The sequence below is a fragment of the Desmodus rotundus genome, chromosome 6 (genome assembly GCF_022682495.2).
Source record: "Desmodus rotundus isolate HL8 chromosome 6, HLdesRot8A.1, whole genome shotgun sequence".
Taxonomy (NCBI): Eukaryota; Metazoa; Chordata; class Mammalia; order Chiroptera; family Phyllostomidae; genus Desmodus; species Desmodus rotundus.
This window is the reverse complement of record NC_071392.1, coordinates 105,685,023-105,709,569: the sequence shown is the minus strand read 5'-3', so window position 1 is coordinate 105,709,569 and position 24,547 is coordinate 105,685,023. Positions and strand designations below refer to the sequence as shown.

General features: G+C 47.8%; 1 protein-coding gene across 4 annotated transcripts in view; it reads left to right on the top strand.

Moving 5' to 3' along the window:
* TOX2 (TOX high mobility group box family member 2) overlaps positions 1-24,547 on the top strand; it is a 107,041-nt gene that overhangs the window by 56,878 nt on the left and 25,616 nt on the right. For all 4 annotated transcript variants that reach the window (XM_053926880.1, XM_045195012.3, XM_024559585.4 and 1 more), the window contains one exon: positions 16,702-16,947. In XM_053926880.1, the coding sequence (XP_053782855.1) occupies positions 16,702-16,947 (246 nt within the window). The remainder of the gene's footprint in view (positions 1-16,701; positions 16,948-24,547) is intronic.

Below are 24,547 nucleotides of genomic sequence, written 5' to 3'. Positions count from 1 at the left end.
AGGGTTAAAGTGGAAAAGATGATATTGGAACAATCTTGTTTTTAAAATGTGCCAAGAGACACATCCTCCCGTCCAAATAAAAAAAAATAGTGAAAGATGCTTCCTGATCATTTTCAGCCCTTGGAGATATGTGACCCCCACCCCAGCCCCCTTTGCCCATTTGCCCACCTTCTAGCCCAGATCTCGGGCAACAGCTGAGCTTGCCAAGAACCTCCTTGATTCACGTCTCATTAGTATTAAAAGGCCTTCCTGGGGTCCAGACAGCCAATTTCCTGTCTCTTATCTACTCAAAGCCCAGGGCTCTGATGGGGAACAAAGGTGTAGGGTGAGGTGGTTGCCCCCGCCAGACCTGGCGGCCTTCATCTTGCCAGCTCCCATGAGAGTGTGCTGTGCGCGGGGCTCAGGGTAGCAGGGCTGTGCCCCAGGGGACCCTGGCTTTTGCCTTGTTCTCACTGTGTGACTTTGACCAAATTACTTAACCTCTCTTGGCCTCACTTTCCACTCTGTAAAATGGGGCTGTTACTACCTCTCTTGCAGGTCAGCTAAGAAAACCAGAAGTGGGTGTAGTTTAATTAAGGAGTGTAGTTAGACTAGTTTAGTGCGTGTGGGTTAGTTAAGAGGACTAGTTAAGTAGGTATAAGGTAAGCAGTGCTGCTTATGGTAGGAGCCTGATAGAGTTTTTGTCACTATAGTTGTTCAAATTTGCAGTTTAGAGAAGAGAAGCCAAATCACGGAGGAGCTAGGGAAATGCCAGGTAGCTCCTGTTTCCGGTGACCATTTCCTACTTAGGACTGTGTGGGATGAATACGATGAGGCTAGTGTTGCAGATAAATGGAAATCCAATCCCAGAGCTCAAGTCAGGCCAGTGCTGCGTGTCTCTGAGGTGCACCTGTTTGCCGGGTGGCAGAGTCTGAATGACCACCCAGGAGCACCGAGCTGGGTGCCGTGCTCACTGGAGCCTGGGGGAGCTGGGGTGCGTGGCCTCGAAGCGAGGGTGTGCCAGCTGGGGAAGGACAGGGAGGGGGACCATGGCAACGACTGGTGGCTTTGTAGAGGGAGATGGGGAAGGAGGGCCTTGCAAGAATCTTGCTTTGCACGGTGAACCGTGCTCATCCTCCTCCAAGTCCCCTCAAAAACACCTTAGGTCAAGTTCTCTGTGAGAGCTCAGGCCTTCGCGGTGGGTCCGTGCTATGTGTGGTTACTCACTGTGCTGGGGAGGCCTGCAGGGCAGGTGGGCTGTGGCCAGGGGAATATCGGTGTGATGAGTGCGCAGGGAGCAGTTGTCATTTTGTTCCTGCCACTGGCCCCCATCATCCATGGCCAGAGGTAGCAATGGGGGAGGAAGAGCAGGAGGAAGGGAGGGAAGGCATGTGGATGTGTGAAATAACCCCCACAATGTAGGAAATGGGAAAGAGAGAAAACACCATGCTGGCCAGGAAGTAGAGGAACTGGCGCCCCCGTCCATTGCTGTGTAAATTGGTACGGCCACTTTGGAAACCGCGTTGCAGTGTCTAAAGCTCTGTGACCCAGAAATTCAGCTCCCAGGGGTTCACTCAAGTCATCTCTTCACATGTAATGGACACATGTAATGTTCAGAGCAGCTCTTTTCATAAAAGCCCCAAACTGCAAACAATCCAGGTGTCCATCAGCGGTACGCTGGACCAATGAGTGCAAAATATTCTGGCACCGTGGAATACTATGCAGCAGTGAACATGAATGAATTGTAACCACATACAAACACCAGGTTGAATGGAAGGAGCCAGGCCCCAACACAGGACATTCCGTATGGTTCTGTTTACATGAAGCGCACGAAGAGGCGAACCTGATCTATGGTGAGAGAAATCTGAACTGTGGTTCTCCCGGGGGAGTGGGGAGTGAGGGGAGTGAGGGGCCTTAGAGACGCGGGAAGGTTTTCTCTCTTCGTTTGGGGGCTGTTTACACACATGTGTTCACTTGGAAAAGATCCGTCATTGAGCCGCATACGTATCACTTGTGCACTTTCTGTTGGCCTCCTGTGTGTCAGTAAAGAGAAAAAATGTCACAAGGTAGCTGTACAGGCATCTCCATCTTCAGAGATGTGGCAAGATGAGAAAGGGAACCTAGCCAGATTCGGTCATTTGCGTCAGTGAGCTCACATGGGAAGCGAACAGCCTGAGCATTTATTTAAAGTCCTGGGAGGGGGAGAATTCTTCAGCCTCTCCAGGGACGAGGACGAACTGTGAAGCGGCTCCAGCCTTGTCTTGCCCCAGGGAAGCAGGTGGTATGGACTTCCCTGGGTTCGCCCAGCGCTGCAGGCTCCAACCTTCACTCCCATTCTCTGTACACAGAGCTTTGGGGAAGGTTTGAAACCACGAACACCTAACATAAAAGTGTGTGTGCATGCGTGTGTTGGTGACACGGTGCTGTGGTGCCGGGACGTCTTGATTATGGAATATTTGAAGATGTCTGTGAGAAAGTGCCCCCAGGCACACACAGGCACACACTTGTACACAGCACGTTCCTGCACAAGTATGAGCACATGTGTACGTCCTGCTTGTGCAGGCGTGCCTGCTGATGTGCATCTTCTCGCTTGTGAGCATCGTTGAGTGACTCTGGACAACTTTGGTTCCCTCGGGGAAATGGAGATGATGATAGCGCCGGGGTGTCAGGGCCGTTGTGAGCTACACACACACACACAGAGGTGAGATTTTTGTGTTTGTTTTTAAAAGCTTCTCCCTCCTAGACTGTTGGTTTCATGGGAGCAGGGACCTGGCACGTAGTGGGAGCTGAGTTCGCACCTGGCGAGGGAGGGAGGGAGCGAATGAATGAACGACCAGCTCGCACAAATCCGCTGGCACACGCGCCAACATTTAGACACATTCGCACACACGTTTGTTCAGACGAGTTTGCACTCTCTGCAGACACCTCCATTCACAAGTATAGACATATGCAGGATATACATGTATACACACCCAAACAGATGGGTCCAGGCCCAGAACTCGGGGTGGATTTAGCTGCAACTTCACGACTCTGAACTGAAAGTCAGAACATACAGTTCTGTTTGTGGCTCCAGGTAGCCAATTTATTATGTGACTTTGGGTAAGTCTTTTCGCCTCGCAGAGGTCAAGGATTTCTAGCTGGGCTGGGACAGAAGTGGAACCTGACCCCTGGCCTGTCTGGGTCAAAGTCTATGCTTTTAAGACCAGAGGACTGGCTGGCCGCAGTGTGACCCATGGACCAGCAGCATCGCCTGGAGCGTGTTGGACATGTAGCATCTCGGGCCGCCCCCTGACCTCTGAAGTCAGAACGTGCAGTTTAACAAGGACCCCGGGTGGTTTGTGCGCACTTGCAGACAGCAGCATGGCCCAAGGGATACAGCCCCCCCTAAGCATTGAGAGGAGCCAGGCTCCATGCTCAAGGGGTTCAGAAGGCGGGCGGGGCGCAGGCAGATGCCAGCCAGAGGACCACTACGGGGAGGCAGTCAGAGAACAGGAGCGGAGGCCGCCCGGCGCTGCGAGGGGAGACAGAACAATGCAGAAACTCAGCGCTGCACACCAGAAGCCCAGCCCCTCCCGGTCCTAAACAGGCAGAGTCACATCATCCTTACATCAGGAGTGCCAGTTCATGAGTAGACTTTTAATTTAGAAACTACATGTGTTAATTATCCTGTGGTCCCTGTGGGTCCGGAATCCAGGCATGGCGTAGCTGGGAGCTTCGGGCTCAAGCTGCCTGGAGAGGCTGCGGTCAGTGTGTTCATCGGGGCCGTGGTCTGATCTGCAGCTTGCCTGACGGAGGACTTGCTTCCTAGCTCACATGGGGGCTGTTGGCAGGATTCACATCCCCCGAGGTAGACTTGGAGTGGGAATCCTGGCTCTATCCCTTCCTCGCTGGGCGACTTTCAGCAAGTTTCATATCTTAGTGCCTCTGTTTCTTCCTCCATGAAATGGTATCACAATAGCACCTGCCTCATAGAGCCATGTTGAAACATACATAAGGCAGGGGTGTCCCTAGCACGTGGAGAGCGCTATATAAATCCTCGATGCTGTCATTGTTTGAACAAAGCTGCCAGAAGCGGGGCAGCACAAGCCAGGCTTGCGGAGGGGGATCAGTAAACCTTAGGGACGCGTGGCATCTGGGCTGCCATCTCCTGATGGAACTTCCAGGGCCATGTTGATCGGGTCACGGGGTCCAGGCTGTAGGAGGAGGCTTTGCTCCATTCTGCTCAGAGCAGGCTCAGAGTCCTGGGCCCAGTCCTCGGTGCTGCCACCTGGGAAGGCAGTTCAGTGTGGTGGCAGTCCTGAGGATGAGCGGGTGTCCCCTGGGGGTCCAGCAAACCCAAGGGCACCAGAGCAGGCAGTGTCTGGGGGCTGCAGTGGGCTCACTGTGCCTGGTGTCAGGCGACATCGCAGGATCTGGCCCAGGAAGCCTCAGTTGCCAGACAGATACTAGAACCCCCCCTCTGAAGGCAGCGAGCCTTGGAAGGGTCCAAACCAGGCAGTGAGCCTGGAGCAGCGCAAACTGGGGTCTTTCCCTGCCCAGCCTGGAGTCCCAGACCCCCATGCCCTCATGAAAGCCGGTCTCTGAGAACTTCAGTGCCTTCGTCCCCAGGCAGCTGGCTTGGCATATTTTTAGGCGATGCCACTTCTATCATTTTCAAAAGGTGGAAATGCAAAAGAAAAAAAAGCTGCAAATAGGCATAATTTTTGTCCCAGAAGCTATTTTAACACGGAAACAACTGGAGAGCCTACTCATCACTTTAAAATGCTTTTAAAATCACTGCTGCCTCATGTCTGTTTACCTGAAAACCAGAGGCACAGGCCACTGGGGATGAATTAAAAATCCCTTGGTCCAACTCCTTCTTTTCCCAGGTGGTATAACTGAGGCCCAGAGAGTGGCAGTGACTTTCCCAATGTCACACAGCCTGCCAGGGGCAGAGCTGGGATGCCAGCCTTCATGGGGAGATGACTTCCATGAGGAGGACAGGGAACCGGGAGACCCTCCGGGGTCAAGTTAGAATTTGTCCATACCGAGCAGCATCTCTGAGGGGAAACCCACATCACCGCTTCACCGACTTCTTAGAGCTTCCAGGGAAGGTGGCACAAAGCCCACCTGGCCCTGCGCCCCAGCAGCCATCAGTAAATTCGCCTGTACATTCGTTCATTCAAAAATACTTTCTGAGCACCCACTGTGCGCTGGGCAGTGCTCTGGGTGCTGGGGACAAAACCTGTATTCTTGTTCATTCCCGTATTGTTTCATTTAGCCAATGTTTATTGAGGGCCCATTCTGGGCAAGTCACTGTCTTTGGCCCTTGGGATAATCAGTGACCAAACAGTGAATTTATATTCTGGTGAAGGGAACAGGCAATAAGTGTATTTTTAAAATCAGGTATGTTACATGTTAGATGATGAAAGTTCTACGGGGAGGGAAAACCACCCTTAGGGCAGGGAGCAGCAAGCTATGGCCCATAGGCCAACTCTGGCCCTCTACTTGTTTGCAAATAAAGCTTTACTGGAACACAGCGACATTTGCTGGTTTAAATGTTGTCTATGGCTACTTTCATGCTATAAGGTACAGCTGAATAGTTGTGAAAGACACTGTATAGCCCACAAAGCCAAAAAGATTTATTATTTGGACCTTTGCAGAAAAAGTTTGCTGACCTCTCCTCTAGTACATCTAAGGGAAAGTGACGGAGAGGCAGTTGGAAAAGGGAGCTTCGTTGTCTGTAAAACAGGGCCCTGCCTGATGCTCAGGCCTCCCCCTCCCTCAAATGCTGCGGCCCCAAGTTACCCCTGGCTTTGTTCGTCCATTCTGTGGATATTGCTTCCTCCTGAAGAAGGAAACCAGCCACCGATCGCTCGTTTTTCTAGACCTCCCTGCTCCACGGTGTATCAGTCGAGAAAGCTGCCTGAACCTTACAGCGACTCCAATTATTTTCTGAGCAAGAACACACGGGGATTATCGTGTTTGTCCCAGATACAGTTTTAGAAAACAAAACGCGTGTCTAATGGGACTGTCTGGCCATTAGAGTGCCTCTTTCTGCTCTGATCCAAGCCTGCCAGGGTCCGCTCAGCACTGGGAGGGTGGAACACGCCCTCCTCCACCCCTCCTGCCACAGCTGGAAGATTCTGCCTGTAAATAAAGGCCTCACAAGGTATTACATTCCCCACCCCCACCTCCTCCAGTATCCATATGTAATTTTTCACAGTGTGGCTTTTTCACTCCTGTTTCACTTATGTAGGTTATGGACTTTCATTTTTTTATTTTTGTAAAGAAGCATTTTTTAGTCCAGAAAAATGATAGCCCGACAAGAAGGCATAATTGCACTGATTTTCCGGGTAGAGCAAGACTCCAGAGCTGGTGCGCAGTGAGAGGCGAGTCAGAAAGATTCTGTTAAACAGATCTCTGGGACGGGCAACACAGGGGTATTATCCAAGACGATTAATTTGACGTGGTCATTATGGATAGAGGCAAGCCCAACAAAATTGCATTTCATTCCCCGCTGAATGTGCAAAATCACCGTGCCCCTAGTCAGTTGCAGCACTGGGCGCCCTGCTCCAGGGAGCGGGTTTCAGGTTGGATAAGGCGCCATTGTCCTTGTTTTGAAACAGAGTCAGGGAACGCTGCATTGAAAGAGGGTTCTTTCACTGAGATGTTCTTATAGGGCGTGGGTTTTACATGTTCAAATGGTAGGTTGTAGGGAGGCCATAACACTTACTGCCCAAACCAGCATGATTTTGGAGCACTATTAAAAACTGCAACAGGGGAAAATTGGGACAACTGTAATAGAACAACAATTTAAAAAAATCAAGCCTTGGCTGGTGTGGTTCAGTGGATTCAGTGTCGGCCTGTGAACCAAAAGGTCAATGGTTCGATTCCCAGTCAGGGTACATGCCTGGGTTGCAGGCCAGGTCCCCAGTTGGGGGCCCACAAGAGACAGCCAGTTGATGTTTCTCTCACACTTCGATGTTTCTCTCCCTCTCTTTCTCCCTCCCTCCCCTCTCTCTAAAAATAAATAAATAAAATCTAAAAAACAAATAAATAAAAACATATCCTTGGGTGAGAATTAAAAAACAAGAGAGATAATAAAAAAGAACAAAGTACCTATGTTCTAGGGCAGGCCATGAAAAACCCACACAAAACAAATGCTTTCACAAATTAACGGTAAAGAGATTCGAGATCGAGATAAATTCACCGTTTAAAATAAAGAGCTGTAAAATAATCACTATACTTTCTAAAGCACCCACAAAATGTGAGTGCATTTAAATATTTTTTGTAAAAAATATATTCCAAATATTAAAAAATCAATATTATCCTTTTTCACCTGGTCTAGAACTAGAAGAAAATGTTAATTAAATGTTCTTTATTCATTATTTGTCAAGAAAAAAAAAATTGCCCAGGATAAGAGGCAAAAAACCAGGACTGTCCTGGGCTGACGAGGACTGATGGGTGCGAATAGCGTGGTAGAGCTCGCCTGGCTTCAGATGGTCAGGGCTTCTCTCCTTGTTTTTGCATCTCTTCCTGCTGAGGCTCTCTACCCATCAGGCTACTACTGTCTTGGGTGGGACCCTTTAGATGCCTTCAGCTGGCTGCCTTCCTTCAAGGTCAGTTGCCCTCCAGCCACTCACATGCCCTTGCTTGACAACCCACGTACGTGCAGATTGCGTGTGCTCTCCCTCCCACTCTCCCTCTCTACCCACCCCCCCACTCCATTCTCTTAATTACTTCATTTCAAGCAGCTCCAGGTATCCTCCCACCCATCCTTCCAGGTATCCAAAACCTCCCGGTGACAGCATCCTCCTAACCCTCTCAACTCTGGGGACACAGGTTGGCTTCTCCTGAGAGCTCTTTGTCACCAGGCTTTTGCCCAGGGAGTGAGGTGCAACTTCTCCTTTGGCGCTGTACTCAGAGACCCAACAAGCTGGGCCCCTGGGCCTTCTCACTTGGCTTGAAGGTGGGGGACCAGGATGGGAGCAAAGTCTAATCTCCCTCTTCTAGTTCCCTCTCAGTGAATCCCCTGCTTTTCTCCTCCTACCGCGTTGGGGTGGGTGATAGAAATGGATAGTCCAGGAGTCAACGGCAGCGGTCATTGTAGTAACCATTACTGGGGATAAAGTAGGAAACCATCAACTCACGTAAGGTACCTTTCCCCAAGAAGATATGATAGTCATTAGTTTGTAAATACTTAACAACACAGGTCTGAAATATTGTTTATGAAGCAAAAAATAATAAACCCGGACAGAAATACAAGAAAAAATTGATAAAACCCCAGTTGTGGGGGAAATTTTTAACATACCTCTCTCAGAAACAAACGGATGGAGCAGAAAAAGAAAACTAAGTCATTTAGAAGATTTAAACAACAGAATTTAGCTGGAAATAATAAACATTTATGCAAACTAGCCTATACTGTGTTACAAAGGAATTGTCAATGGCTTTTAAAGAAGCAATATATTTTTCATTCCTTTTAAGTATCTGCTTTTTTTCTCTGCTTAGTGGTTTATTATTTTGTTAGACTTTTCAAAAAAAATAGCTCTTCCTTATATTATCTAAAATGTGTTTCCCGTTGTATTACTCTTTCTTCTACTGACTTTTGGGTTATTTTGTTATTCTATTTCTAGCTTCTTGAGCGCTGAGCTCATTTATTTTGTATTTCTTGTCTCCTAAGAAACGTGTTTAGGTAAAAAGCTGTACATTTTCCATTATCCACCTCTCACAGGTTCCGCCAGGCTTTGCCTTCATTGCCAGTAATTTCAGTTGTGATTTCCTCTTTAAGCCAAAACTTATTTAGAAGATTGCTTAGAGCTCCTAAGTATTTAGAAATGTCTGCCTCGACTTTCTGCTGTTCCTTCCATTCTCTGCCTCCTTTGTTTTTTGTTAAAAACTAGGCTAGTACATGTAGATCCCAGAGTGTGGTCCCCATCATTTCAACCCTATGGAAAGTTTGAGATGATCGGTGTATCTAGTTCATATTCATGTGTTTTAAGTGTTCTGTGCGCATTGGGAAAGAATGTATATTCTTTATGTATTGGGACAAATCAAGAAGGTAAATTGTGTTATTCAACTCTTCTGTCCTTACTCATTTTTATCTGATTAATTTGTCCCTTTTTGCAGAGATATGTTAGTGTCTTGTGTTTATGGTTTTGTTAAATTCTCTTTGTACTTCTAATAGTTTTTTACATTTTATATTCCTGTGGTTTATCAGTCTACAGAAAAACTATGTCTGTCAGTTCTTCTTAGTGAATTGTATCATTTATCAAAATAAGTATTCCTCTTGGTCTCTTTAATGCTTTTATGCCCTGAAATGTACTTAATTTGTTATTAAAATTTCCACTTTTGCTTTTTATTTGCCTGATATATTTCCTAATTTTTAACCTTTTGCATCATTTTATTTTAGGCATGGCTATTATAAATGTCATGTGCTAGATTCATTTATTTTAATGAAAATATGAATTTTTACCTTATAAAAAGGGAATTAAAATTATTAATGTTTTGTGGTCACTAGTATTTAGTATTAGTACTCTCATTTTATGAAGGTTATTTATTATTTTGCTTCATAGTTCATTCCTGTTTTTTTTCTTTTCAGATTTTTGTTAGATTGATTAGGTCTATTTTTTCCCCTTTTCTTTGTTCCTCCAATGGTGTGTGATTTCTGCTTTTCCTTAAAATTTTAGTAAATAGCTAGTAAAAAAAAATTCAGCAAAGTTTCAGGATATACGATCAATCCACAAAAATCAGTCGTGTTACTATACACCAGCAATGAATAGTCCCAAAAGGAAACTAAGAAGACAATTCCATGTACCTAATGGCATCCAAAGAATAAAGTATGTCAGGATAAATTTGACCAACAAGGTAAAAGACTTGAACACTGAAAACCACAAAACATCGCTAAAATAAATTAAAGAAGACCTAAATAAATAGAAAGACATCCTGTGTTTGTTGATTGAAAGATCTACTGCTGGTAAGATGGTAATACTACCCAAGTGATCTATAGATTCAATGCAATTCCCACCAAATTTCCACCAGCCTTTAGGGGCAGAAATGGAATAGCTGGTGCTCAAACTCATGAAATTGTCAGGGGCCCTGAATAGCTACAACAATCTTGGAAAAGAAGAGCAAAGTTGGATGGCTCACACTTTGGAATTTCTGCAGAGCTACAGTAGTCCAAACAGTGTGGGCGGGGCATAAGGAAAGACGGACAGAGCAATGAAACAGAACTGAGGGTCCAGAAATAAATCCCTACATCTATGGCCAATTAATTTTCAACCAGGGTGCCAAGACCATCCAAAAGAAAAAGAACAGTTTCTTTACTACATCAATAGTGCTGGCACAACTGGATAGCCACAGGCAAAATAATGAAGTTGGGCTCTACCTCATGCCACGGTCAAAAGTTTATTAAAAATGGGTCCATGACCTAAGTCTCAGGGCAAAAATCACAAAATTCTTAGAAGAAGATATAGGGGTAATTCCTCATGACCTTGGATCTGCTTATGGATCTTCAATATGGCATCAAAAGCATGAACAATGAAAGAAAAAAACAAGTGAACTGGACTTTTGTACATTAAAGGACATTATCAAAAGTAAAAAGGCAACCTACAGGATGGGAGAAACATACTTGCAAATTCTGTATCTTATAAGGGTCTAGTATCTCTAATATATAAAGAACTCTTACAACACAACAGAAAGACAGACAACCGAATTTAAAAATGGGCAAAAGTCTTAAATATATATTTCTCCAAAGAAGATATGCAGATGGCCAAGACACACACGAAAAGATACTCAACATTATTAATCATTACGGAAATACAGATCAAAGCCACAATAAGCTACCACCTCATATCCACGAGGGTGGCTAAAATGAAAACAGTGGAATCTAAGTATTGGCTGTGAGGATGTGGAGAAATTGGAACCCTCACACATTTCATTGCTGGTGGGAATGTGAAAAGTTAGATGGTTCCTCCAAAAGTTAAACATACAATTGCAATATGACCCAGCAAGTCCACTCCTAGTTATACACCCAAAAGCATGGAAAACAGGGGCTCAAACGAATATATGTATATACTTGTTCCAGGCAGCGCTATTCACAGTAGCCAAAAGACGGAAAGACCTCAGATGTCCATGAGTGGATGAGTGGATACACAAAGTGTGGTATATGCATACAATGGAATATTACTTCGCCATAAAAAGTAAGGAAGTACTGGTGCATGCCACACTGTGGGTGAGCCTTGAAAACACTGTGCTAAGTGAAAGAAGCCAGACCTAAAAGGTCACATGTTGTATGGTTCCATATAAGATCCAGAATAGGTGAACTATCCAGAACAGGTGACTTCACAGAAACAGAATGCAGATTGGTGGTTCCCAGGGGTTGGGGGGCCAGGGGAATAGGGAGAAATTGCTTAGGGTGTAGGGCTTCCTTTTGGGAAAAGGGAGCGTTTCGGAATTAGATAGAGGTAATGATTATAAAATATTATGAATGTATTAAATGCTGCTGAAGTGACCACTTTAAAATGGGAAATTTTATTTTATGTAAATTTTACCTTAATAAATTTTAAGAAATTATAACAAATGTATTTAAACTTATATTTTCCTTGCAACATAAATAACTGATCAGTATCTGTAATTTCCTCCTTTCAGAAAGGCACTGCTTCTAGCAGAAATCCTCTAGATTTTTAGTTTGTGATCATCATTAAATGTGTAATCCTACACCTCTTCTACTTTAGGAATCCTTATAAAATTGTCACATTAAATCCTGCGGTCACCTTAGGAACAGCTTTTTTGAATTGGTGTAAATTGTAGCGGGTTTTACAGCTCACCACCTCTAGAAATCTCTTGGGTTTATTTTCTATCCTTGAGGGTCAAGCTTTGTGTATTTGTTTCAGAAGGGATTATGCAAAAGAATGTGTCTATTTTTTTACTGCCTATGGTTGACTTTTCAATTCCTATGTCATTTTATTTTTTTGTGGTAAGTGTATGAATGTATTCTGATAATCCCATGGAACATAAGCTTATCTCTGCAACAGGCTTCTGGTCCATTGGATGTACTTATAATTCTTCCTCTCCACTACCTCCTCAAGGAACAGGGAGAGGGCTCCCCTTTGCCCATTTACTCCCCTGACTTGAGGGGTCATTGCCTTCAGTATTTTATTAACACCCTTCCTCGTAGGAATTCCAGGAGAAGGCATACCCTTCTCTGACCCAGAGGGAAAGCCAGAGGCCATTTGAATCAGTCCAGCATTCTTCCCTTCCTGGGTTGGTGCAGGAATAAAAGCCTCCCAGCCTCCTTCTGGATTCCCCTTCTATCCCAGCCATGACGCTTCGCTCTGAATTCCCATCCCTTAGTTGATTGGGAAAGAGAAGCTTGAAAGGAGGAATTGAGGAACAAGATTCTAGCAGCCTCATAACCCATGTCTGGTAGGAGATCTGCCTCCTTGTGTGTTGGTAACCACCCCCCTCCTGGCTCTGCCATTTGCCTCCATGCCTCCTCCCCGCAACTCACTCCCCACAAAGGAGAGTCAGTTATGGATGTTCATGCCCCAGTTCCACGAAGGGAAGAAGGCTAGACTGATTCAATCTGTGCCTCACCCTGGGGTCAGAGTCCAAAGTAAGCCCTCTCCTAGAAGGGGGGGTCTTCATGGGCTGCCAGTCCATTCATTGTCTTACCACTATTTCTCCTGGCGTTTAGAAAGTAAATCGTTTGTTCACTCGTTCGTTTGTTCATTCATTCATTCATTCATTCATTCATTCAACAAATACTAGTTTGAGCTCTTGGTACATGCCAGCAAGAAACTGGAGATAATAGCAGGGAACAAACCATATGGCAATCTCCTCCTGAATGGAGCGGACGTTCTAGTGGGGTGAGAAGGGTAATAATCAATAAGCACAATAAATAGACAAAATCTATTGCATGTTAGAAGATGACAATTGATTAAAAGGAAACAATAGAGCATGACAGGTGGTTTGCGATTTTAAATTGAGCAGTGAGCATAGACATCAGTGAGAAGGAGGTGTTAAGACCTGAGGGGGTGAAGGAGTGAGCTGTGTAGATATTTAAGGGAAGCGTGTTCTAGAGAGAGGGAACAGCCAGTGCAAAGGCTCAGAGGCAGAAGCATGCCTAGTTTGCCAGAGCGGCCTGAACAAGAACTGCAGGAGGCGATGGGAAGGAAGTGAAAGGCACAGAGGTGGAATGGGGGGACCGGACCCTGTGTCCATTCTAAAGACCCTGCTCTTACTCTGAGTGAGAAGGGGACCACTGGAGGGTGGTGAGCAGAGGAGGGACACGATCTTACATTTTAACAGGACTCATTCTGGCCCCTGAGTGAGAAAAGACCAATCAAGGGTCAGGCAGGGAAACCAGCCAGGAGACTACTGCAGTCATCCAGGGTAAAGAGGATGATGGTTTGGACCAGAGTGGTCACATCTTGTATTTATTCTGATGATGGAGCCAATAGGATTTCCTGACAGAATTGGTGTGGGATGTGAGAGGAAGAAGGGAGTCCAGCAAAGCTGCAAGGAGTTTGGCCTGAGCGACCAGAAGGCTGGACTTGCCATTTGTTGAGGAAGAGAGGACCATGGGTGGACAAGTTCTCTGTGGGGCACGTTAAGTCTGAGATGTCCATTAAAATCTGAACAGCGGAGTCAGGTAGCAGTGGACTATTGAGCCTGCAGCTCAGTGGAGAGGTTCAGGCTGCAGGTATGAGCTAGGGAGTCAGCAGCACAGAGGTGGGACTGAAAGTCACAAAGACCACAAAGGAGTGAGTGTGTTTAGGAGAGCAGTTTGGAGTCCAAGCTCTGTGACATGTCCTCATTCATAGGTGGGAGTGCGGGGGTGGAGATGGGAACCACAAAGGACATGGAGGAGAAATGGCCTCGGTTTAGGAGGGTCAACAAGCGTGGTGTCCCAGAAGCCAGTGGAGAAGTTTGTTTCCAGGAGGAGGGGGGTGGCCAACTCTGTCGAATGCCGCTGAGAAGGTCAAGGTGGTCAGGTGAGGACTGAGGTCTGACTGTTGGACAAGTAACACAGAGGTGATTGGTGACCTTGCCGAGCAGCTTTGGTGGATGAGGGGGAGAAAATGTGATTGGAGTGGGTTTGGGAGAAAGTGGATGCAAAGCAAGAGGCAACTCTTCCAGAAGTTTCCCTGTAAGGTTTTGCTACCAGTTTTAGCTTCTAGAACACCTACAACTTGGCATCTCTTTCTACATTCTCACGAGCCAGAGAGCAAGTTCGGCACCAGTGAGCGCCCCGTCTCTTACTCGGGGGAAGTGAGGAATCGGAATCTTGGAGAGGCCTCTGACCTAGTGTGGGAAGATGCCGGATTCAGAGTCATGAGACCTGGGTTTGAATCCCACCCAAGACTTACTAGCTGTGTGACGCCTTCACTCTCTAAGCTTCGTCTTCCTTGTCTGAGAAAATGGAGAGAATAGTCACATCTTTGCAGAACTCATACAGATTAAATGTACGATGTGTGTGGAAAAGCTGCGTCTAGTGCCTGGCACACAGTAGGTGCTTAGTATGAGTTAGCAGCAGGATGGGTTGGTGTTCAGGTGTCATGCATTTAGGGTTTGATTGCATTCAAAGGAGGCATGTACATGTTTGCATGTTTACTTATTTTTAAGGGTGCTAATTGCCTCCTTAAATGAATTGTCACAATTGTGTTATTCTAATATTTTGATACACCATATGTTTATATTTGCAAAAGGCTTCTGGTCGATTGGGCCAGTTCCAATGTGTTGAGGTTTGGGTTTTTAAGTGAAAGGAATGGGCTTGTGCCGTCATTTAGTGTTCCCTGGACACATGCTACGTGCCGGCACCTGTTCTGGGTGCTGGCGGGCAGAGAGGAAGGTGGCGGTTGACAGACATGGACAATAGGTCACTTGGGGACACGCGATCTGTCAGGGGGAATAGCTGTGGAAACACCTGGGTGAGACCTAAGCCTAAAGCCTGCGCCCTCTCCCCCATTCCATGTGCTCATTCAGCGCCTTCTAACTGAGCACCTACCATGTGCCAGGCACTGGTGACAACACAGCCTTAACCCCTGCCCCCATGGAGCCTGGGGTCTGGGGAAGGGACACAGCAGAAGGTAAGCAAAGAATCAGAAATAATTGCAGGAGGTCGTGGTACTGGGGAAGCACATACAAGGGCTGTGGAGGGAATGAGAGAAGAGAGTCCTGTTGCAGGATGGGCAGGGGCTGGGGGCGGCTTCCTGGGACTCTGCTTTCCGAGTTATGTGACTCTGGTGGCTGAGTCCTATCTAAGAAAATTCAGCCCCAGCCCATCTCCGTGGTCAGCTGAAGACAGACACTGCCCCCCCTGCCCAGCCATGGTGCACAGACCTGTGTGGTGAGGAGTTGGGGAAAACACACGAGGATATTGAGTGCATGGGCTGCCGTTCACTCGCTCCGTGTCCTTGCAAAAGTTCCTTAACAACCCTGAAACTCTGGGCAGGGACAACAACAGCAGTAACAGCCAACCCTGAGGGTGCTGACTGTGTGCCAGTGTCCTGAACAATTTGCATGCATTGATTTATTTGCTCTTTACAGCAGTTCTGTACTATGTACTGTTATTACCCTCTTTTCACATATGAAGAAACAGGCACAGAGAGGTTAAGTGACGTGCCCAAAGTCACACAGCTAGTACGCAGAAGAGCCAGAATTCAAACCCAGCCTCTCTGGCTCACAACCTTCAGCACCATACTGCCTCCTGAACAGAAGGGACAGGACCGCCTGCCTCCAGCTCAGTCACAGAGGTTGAGTGACATGCCGGGACACACACTTATGGCATCTGCCCTAGGACCTGGCTCATTCATCCATTCAACCAATTGGCTTTGAGCCCTTACTTTGTGCCAGGTTGTAAAATAGGACATACAAGGGTGGTCCTGGCAGAACTAACATTAAAGCACTAAGCAAATAATTATACAAGAAGTTAGTTAGCTACAAGGTTGATGATTGCTTTTAAGAAGAACCTGGGAGGGTATAGTGGGATCTGACCTACTCTAGAGAGTATCAGAGAAGACATTTAAACCAAACTTATTGCTGAGGGATGAGTAAGGATGAGAGCATGTGGGGCAGAGAATTCCAGTAGAGGAAATGCTCATCATTTCTATTCAACATTGTAATGGAGCATCCTGGTCAGAGCAGCGAGGTGGGAAAAATGAACTCATCAGGATCGGAAAGGATCCTAGCCTGTGCTCCTGGGAGAATCTCTGTACCAATTACCAGATGAGAAAGACCAGGAGAGGAGCCGGTGGGCCGGGTGTAGGGAGCACATGAGGGAAGGTCGTCCAGCTGCCCTGGAAAACCACCGGGCAGAGAGTCAGGATACTTGAACTCCAGTTCCAGCTTTTCTACCAGCCCGGGATGGGTCACTTTCCTCTTGGCTCTGAGCAGTTCTCCCACCTGTAAGATGGGTGGGTGTGGGGTGATGGATTCACGGTGGGCCATACTGGGAGGAGGACAGAGAACAGGTGAACAGAAGCTGGCCCCACTCTACGGGAGGGCAGGTGTTTGTTTGCAGACCCTCTGGTAGGAGGAAGTGCCCATTTGGGGGTGGGGCAGGAGTCTGCCCGGGTCATGGGGCCATCTTGACTGTCTGCCTTGCAGGGGGATTGTCCCTTCTCTCCTTCACCAAGCATCTGTCATCACTGTTGATGTTGTGTTATAGGTGCTGTCTGTTGGCATGTCATGCAATCGTGAGACACTGCCCCTTGACAGCATGCCCTCTTGCTGTTTTAGACCTACAACAGCCAGAACGAGAGCAACGAGGACTATGAGATTCCCCCGATAACACCTCCCAACCTGCCAGAACCATCCCTCCTGCACCTGGGAGACCACGAAGCCGGCTACCACTCACTGTGCCACAGCCTCACGCCTAACGGACTGCTCCCTGCCTACTCCTACCAGGCCATGGATCTCCCAGCCATCATGGTGTCCAACATGCTGGCCCAGGACAGCCACCTGCTGTCAGGCCAGCTGCCCACGGTGAGTTCCTGTCACCCGCCATGGTTCCTGCCAGTCCCAAGAGGGAAGGGGGTTGAGAGGGAAGCAGAATGTTAATGCCTGGATGTGGACCCTCTGTGCGACCCCAGGGTCTGGGCTCAGTAGGTTATGTGCATGGGGGTCTGCAGAATACAGGGGTGGGCATGGAGGGACGTTCCTGCCTTCACACTGCTTGCTTCAGGCACTCTGTTTATCATATCTTGATGTTATTTGGTTTAGTATTATTTTTAATAGTATGATCTCATCTGAGCTTTTGTTTTTAACAGCTTTATTGGATCTAATTCATAAGCCATACAATTCACCCATTTAAAGTGTGCAATTCAGTACTTTTAGTGTATTCTCAGAGTTGTGTGACCATCAACACAATCCATGTTAGAATCTTTTTGTCACCCCAAAAGGAACATCTGTACCCACCCCCCCACACAACCCCTAGCCTTGAGCAACCACTAATCTACTTTCTGTCTCTATATATTTGCCTATTCTGGACATTTCACATAAATAGAACCGTATTATTTTCAAAATCTTATCTCTTGTTGCTGCTAGAAGGGGAGGGGGTGATTGCTGAGTTAAAGTTTGCAGGCGAGGTAGAAATTGGACAGGCAGACGAGGGCAGGGAAGGACCTTCTAGGCTGGGGGAACAGCGTGTGCAAAAGCAGGAGGTAGGAGGATGCATGTCAAGCTTGGGAACCCCATGTGGTTTATTTGTTTTCATTGGGCTGGAGAGAAAGGCCCTGGAGCCAAGGAGGGAGAGAGGAGGTGAAACAGTTCCCAGAGCCTGGATCATAAGGGTCCTGAATCCCATGCTAAAAAGACATGTGATTTATTTATTTGTTTTTAGCAAAATGGCTGATCTGAACAATCAAGACCTATAGAAACCCAGCGGAGCATTTTTTGTATGATAGAAAAAGTTCCTTAAGGGATTTCTAGTACTTCTTCTAAATAACTATGATTTATTTTTGCTTTTTTTCTTCATAGTTAATATTATATACTAGTCACAACTCTTGAGTTCATTCTTAAGTGATGGGAACCAAACTCAAGCTAGCTTAAGCACAAAAAGATGGAATGTCCAAATGTGGACAAAGGGCGTCAGGCATGGCTGGATCCAGGAAGTCCAGCAGTGTCATTAGGACCCCATCCCATCTCCATTTCCACACAGCAGCAGGGAGAGATGGGATAACTTCCCCGACATCTCTGGCGGGCAGTAGTTTGGCTTTTCCAGGAAGGACCATGATGAAGCGTGGCTTGGCCAGTCACTGTGTCCAGGAGGACTCAGTCCTCAATTGTGTCAGCTGGGGTCACAAACACACCTGTGACCGGGAAGGAGGTGCTGCTTTCTTGATGTCCTACGAGGCTCACATGGTATCAGGTGGGTCACGTTTGCCTCTGCAAGGCGCTGCTTGGAGTCCACAGCCCAGCTTGTGGCCCAATTCTAGCAGATGGTTGGGACTTCAGGCATAGAGTTAGTATTCTAACAATGTTGATTGCGTTTTATTTATTTGTTGTTTAATCACTACCAAATTTCTTGCTTAGAAAAGAAATCCGTATACTCAACGTATTTTTTTGTAAGCTACATCACAATTTTTTTTTGATTCCAGGTGAGAAATAAAAGGAGAGAAGGAAGGAGGGAGGGAGGAAGCCAACTCAAGGTCCACATTCTATAATGTTCAGGGTCTGGCTAAAGAGCTCCATGGAAATTGATGCTCCATTCCTTGAGGAGCAGTTTTCTTTGGGCCCATCAATAATACAGGGTCTGTGCTTCCTCTTCTCTCTCCAGGAGAACTAAAGATAGCACAGCCATATGGTTTTCATTCCACTTTGTCGGAATGCTTGCACCTTAGCTGCTTGCCAGCCGATTCCCTAACAAAAGCTTCCACATGCCAGACTGTCCCGGTTCGGGATTTGTGCTCACACGGGCCAGGGCAGGGCTGTGAATGCGGGGTGAGCGTGGCTGTGGTTCCGGGCCACAGTGTCACAGGCCTTGGGTGCTGGGGACCAGTGGCGGCCGGGTGGAGCGGCGGTGAGTGTGTGGGCTGTGGCGTCCCACAGACCTGCCTTAGATCTTGGCTCCACTCTCGAACTTCAGTTCCCTCGCCTTGGAAGCGTGGCAGTACCTCCCTCCAGTTTGCCGTGAAATGTATCTGAGATAATGTATGTAAAGTCTTCGCAAATGTCTGGCACTGAGCAAACAATTCTTAGTAATGAAACGAATTCCCACTGTAACCAAATGGCAGTGTTTTCCCGTCAGTGCCACTTAGCTGAAGGGACAGGCAGCAGAGGCTCTCAGGTACTTCTGTAGGGCCACCTGGTTGTAAGAGCTCTGACAATTACAAAGGATGCTCTCTGTTTATCAAGCATGACCCCCGGATTTCTCCGCCCAGGAAATGCTTTTGCTGGGCTCGGTCCAAATAGGCACTTTGCAGTCATTTTCCAGATTTCTTTAAAATGAGCTCATGTTAAAGATGCTTTGCAAATTCAGATTGCTTTAATTCTTCCATTAGGCAGAGTTTTCAAGGGCCCATTGAGTTTTATATTCCCTTGTTATGTAATGAAAGATAAGCCACAACACTGTATCCGGGGAAGGGCTGCCGGACCAATTAGGAAGCCACGTAAGAACATGTCCACCCACCGGGATGGACTGGCGAAGAGACACAAAGACACCATGAAGACACATTTGTAAAACTCGCCCGAGCTGCAGGGTGCAGGTGTGTGTAGGGGGGGGGGGTGCACTGCTCCGAGGGTGATGCTGGCATCTGTGCCATGGCCTGTCAGGAATCAAGCCCCTCGCAGAGGGCCTTACAGATGTTTTCTCACGTGGTCCCGCCCAAACCGAGTACGGCTGGGGTTCCTGTAAGGAGGAGAAGGGGGCTCAGAGCAGGTAGGTGACTGTATTCGTTTTCCTGCGGCTGCTCTAGCAGAGTGCCACGCACTTGATGGCTTAAAACAGCCAGAAGGGGACTCGCGGTTCTGGAGGCTGGAGGCTGAGATCGGTATCGCTGGGCCCAGGTCAAGGCGTCAGGAGGGGTGAGCTTCTCTCAGGACCTCTGCAGCGGGTCTGTCCCTTGCTGCTTCTGGCTTTGAGAAGCTTGTGGCTGCATTGTTCTAACCTGTCTTCACATCGCTGTGACCTTCTCTCCTGTCAGTGGAAGCTCCCTCTGTCTTTTCTCTCTTTTTGTTTTTTATCCTCACCTGAGGATATGTTTTACTGATATTAGAGAGAGAAGGAGGGAGAGAAAGAGTGAGAGAGAGAGAGAGAGAAAAAAATATTGGTGTGAGAGAGAAGCATCAATTGGTTTCCTTCCATACCTTTCCTTCCTGTCTGGGGATGGAACCTGCAACCTAGGTATGTGCCCTGACTGGGAATTGAACCCACAACATTTGGGTGTGTGAAACGACACTCCAATCAACTGAGCCACCCAACCAGGGCTCCCTCTGCCTTTCTTATAAGGATGCTTTTTTCTTAGAAGAATGCTTGTGATGGCATTAAGAACAATTCAGGATAATCTCCTTATCTCAACAGCCTTAACTTGATCACACCCACAAAGGCTGCCCCCCCCACCCCAATACAGCAACATTTACAGGACCTGATGTCTTCAGGGGGCCGTTTTTCTACTTACCTGTGATCAGCTGTGCAGCAGGCTTTACTGAGCACCTACTGGAGGCCAGGTGGTGTTCTGAGCCCTGGATCTACGAGATGCCCTTAAGACCCCTCGTGCATGTAGGCAGAGAGACAGGTGAAAACTCCGTTTCTGAAAATGTAGTAAATGATCTGATAAGATCAATGTATGGAGCTATGTGCACCCAGAAGAGGCGCCTTTAGGAAAGGATGGCCTGACGTATAGTAGGTGCTAGAAGTGCTTTATGAATGAATGAATGTCATACAGCTATTAAGTAAAAAAAATTCAAGTCCAGCTCCATCCCCTACCATGCACCTCTCAGTTTTACGAGATGCTTGAGGGCCAGAGCAGCCGAGCTGCAGGGCCAAAGGTGGCACAGAGGGTGCCACAGAGGGTGCCGCAGACGCTGTTTGCACAGACGGACATGCGTGAGAATATTGTCCCTGGAGAGGAGGGTGAGGCCAAGGCGCTTGACAGCCATTTCGTTAATGCATTACTGCCATGCCCCTGGGGCTCTGATCCTAGAGGTGGGTGATTCCTCCCGGTCCCGTGCGTGGCCTCCTGACGTGCGTGGGAGTCGGCCCTTCGGTGTTAAAGGTGTGGCTGCTGGCAGGAATGCTAGACAGTAGCGGAGTCGGGCCCCTTTACAAAATTAAATATGCTTAAGGCTTCTCCCGCGACTTCAGTGTCTTAGCTGATTAAACATTCATTTCCAAGACAAAAAGAGTCAATTTAGTATGAAAGATATATTTTGCTGGTTTAATTTAAAGCGCTGCACCTCTATCTGACCCCTATTTTCATAACTCAATAATTTTATCCTGTGTTGATTGTCTCATTTTGAGAGAGATATTGTATGTATAAATCAGCTTCTAAAATACCCAAAGAAACTAGAAGAGTGGAATTTATTAAGCAGCCTTTGGTAAGTCTGAAATAATTTATTTTGGAGCCGTCCTTGGAAAATGTTTGAGCTTATGGTCCTGGTTTACCCAGGAGAGGAATTATCCTGGGGAGGGACAAAGCGTGATGCTCCCAGACAAGTTCCCCGGGGAACTTACAGGTTCAGCAAGACCAGAGAAGCTCCTGGGAGAGCCCCGGGCCAGTGGAGATGGGACCTGATGGGAAATGAATTCTGGCAAAGGTCTCCCCGCTCCGGCCATGGGTTCTGGTGATTCTTGAAATAAGGGTCTCACTTGGCAGAGCCCTGTGGGCCCCTGGAGCTGTGTGGTCCCATCTCCGGCCTTAGTTAATACAGGGGTGGCACATAGCTGTCACTCAAACACTTTCCTCCAGCTTTGACCCTCGTCCGCTTTCTCTGGGACCTTAGACAAATCACATCTCTCCCAGCCTCCGTTTTCCCATCTAGGGAATGGGGCTTGGTATTCCGACTCGGACAAACATACCAATAGGAAAATGGGAATGGTGGCATCATCAGCTGTGACACACTAGACGAGTGTGTGAATCTGAGGTCGGACAAACCCTATACTGTCATCATTGCACATGCCTGCGGCACGGGGGCTCCGATCTTACTAACTTGGATCAAGACCCTGAGTGCTCGGTTGGTACTTTTAGACCCTTTGTGTTCAGGGTCCCTGCCCTAAAGCATCTTGCCAGCACCGGTGCTTTGGAGAGGGCTAGGGGCCATGGTCCAGGGACTCTCGTGCCATGTGAAGGGGCCTTCCAGGTGGGTCCCCTGGGGTAGCCTGTTGGGGAGAGGGCTGGGCATTGCACCCCTTGCTTTAGAGATGGTCCCCAGGAGAGAGCCTGCAGCCCTGGGTTAGGGCTCAGCGACTGACGCCAGGGCTCAGCGACTGACGCCAGGGCTCAGGGACACAGCCTGTGTATTGATTCCGGGAACAACTTAATAGGCCCCCTAAAAACTCCGCCCTTCTCTTCCTGTTCTTTGCTTGGTGGAGCTGGGTTCCACCTCCAAACTCCTCTCCTCCTTCTCCCTTCCCCACCTCACTCCTCTTGCCCCACCTCCGGAGACTTGGTCTGCCCGATTCTCACAGTTGAGATGCAGGGGGATTCCCTTCCAAGTCTGAGGAGAAGGGACCACAGACCCCCACCCCTTGGGGGTAGTAGAGATCCCCTAGTCCAACCTATTCATTTTATTGCTCTCACTGCATAATTACTTGTTTTGTTTTATGATTGTATCAGTTAGTTATTGCCGTGTAATAAACCACCCCAACACTTAGTGGCTTGCAGCAAACCATGCACTGTGGCTGTTTCTTGTGATTCTGCGGGCCAGCAAGGCAGTTCTTTTGAGCTGGACCGGGTTGGCTGATTTCTGGAGTCGGCTTACAGTGCAGCTGGGCTGCGAGGCCAAGGCTGACCCTGTCCACAGCTGGGCAGTTGACCCCGTGTCAGCTGGGGCCAATGCGGATGACTTGGCCACAGGTCTGTCACCACATGGGGGCCCAGGCTTGTTCACCTGGCTGTGGTCACAGGGTTTCCAAGAGCATCAGGAAAGGATAGGCGCCAGAGTGCAAGCCCTTTGCCAACCCCTACCCTGCAACTGTCCCATTGGCCGAGTCGCATGCTCAAGCCCAGATTCAAGGCGCAGTGACAGGTCCCCACCTACTGCAGGGAGATGTGGAAGAGTCACACTGCGGAAGAGCTCGGCAGGGAAGGCAGGGCTGGTGGCCATATCTGTAATCTACTGTGATAGCTAACACTTTGCTGTTTTTGCATGTTTTTGTTTTCCTGATGTGTAGCACCACCGAGTAGTTAGGCGCGTGGGCTCTAGGGTTAGACCGACCCCCGTCCAAGCCCAGCTCCACCATTGGTTACCCTCCACCCTGCGGCTCAGAGCAAGGGGTTCATCCACCTGAGCCTCGGTTTCTTCACCTGTAAAATGGCAGTGATATGATTGCCTAAGAGCTTCGGAAGATTCAATGGTCAGATAGAGGAAAAGTACTCAGCCCAGTGCCTGACACACAGTAGGTATTTAATAAATGTAATACAGTAGGCATTCAATAAATATAAGCTGCTCTATTTGTTAATTGGCTCATTTTACTGATAGGATTTGGGCGGCTCCAGCCACATAGCTCTGTTTGTCCAGTCTGCCCCTCAGGGGTGGCCTTTGCTGGGCGGTGTTCAGGCTGGCTTTCCAACGGGGTCGGTCCATGGGGTGGGCATCAGAGTTGGACCCGGCACTGAGTGGCTGGGGTTGGGGAAGGGGCCCCCTCTGGGGGACTGGTGGGAGGGCATGTTAATTACACCAGGACCTCGGTCAGGGCTCAGAATCTAAGAGCAGCAGCAAAGTGACAGTCCCACTGTGTGCGAGGAAGAGAAGGTCCTTAACCCAACTCTTCTCGGCTGCACGACCCAAGGGCAGGCTCCATCTTGGGAAGAGCAGGGGGTCCACAGGAGACTTCCAGCGTGGGCTTCTCCCGGGTGCCATGTTTTTCTCATTTCCCTCTGTGGTTGAGACTGGGGGTGCTTCTCCCCACGCTGGGCCTCTGAGGATCCTAAATGGGGGTACCCAGAGGCCTAGAGGTTTCTTCATATTTAGCGGAGTCCAGCTGAAACTCCCTCCCCCTGGCCCATTTTTCAGAGGCAGTAAGCGAAAGAAATATGTCTTTTTATATTTTATAAAACTCAGAAAAATGGCTTTAAACAGCTTTTGCTCCCCTGCTATAATTATTTATTTTCAAACACTCCTTCAGGGGACCGCTCCGTTTTCTTATCCTACACTCCTCTTTCTCATAAATGAACCATCACTTCAATAAATCATTATGAAAACAGAGACTAACACCGTCTCTGAAAGGTTGAAAGATTTATGTAACACATTTATGTTTCCCATTTTCTCATTCTGGTACTCGGCTGCAAAAGCTAAGCTAATAAAAGCTGCTATTAATATTTCTTGTTGCCTAGCAACCCCAGAGCGGGAGTAATAGCTTCAGCTAGAAAAATAGATGACCGATAAGGAAAAATTCAATTCTTTTATTATCTCAGGGGGAAATGGC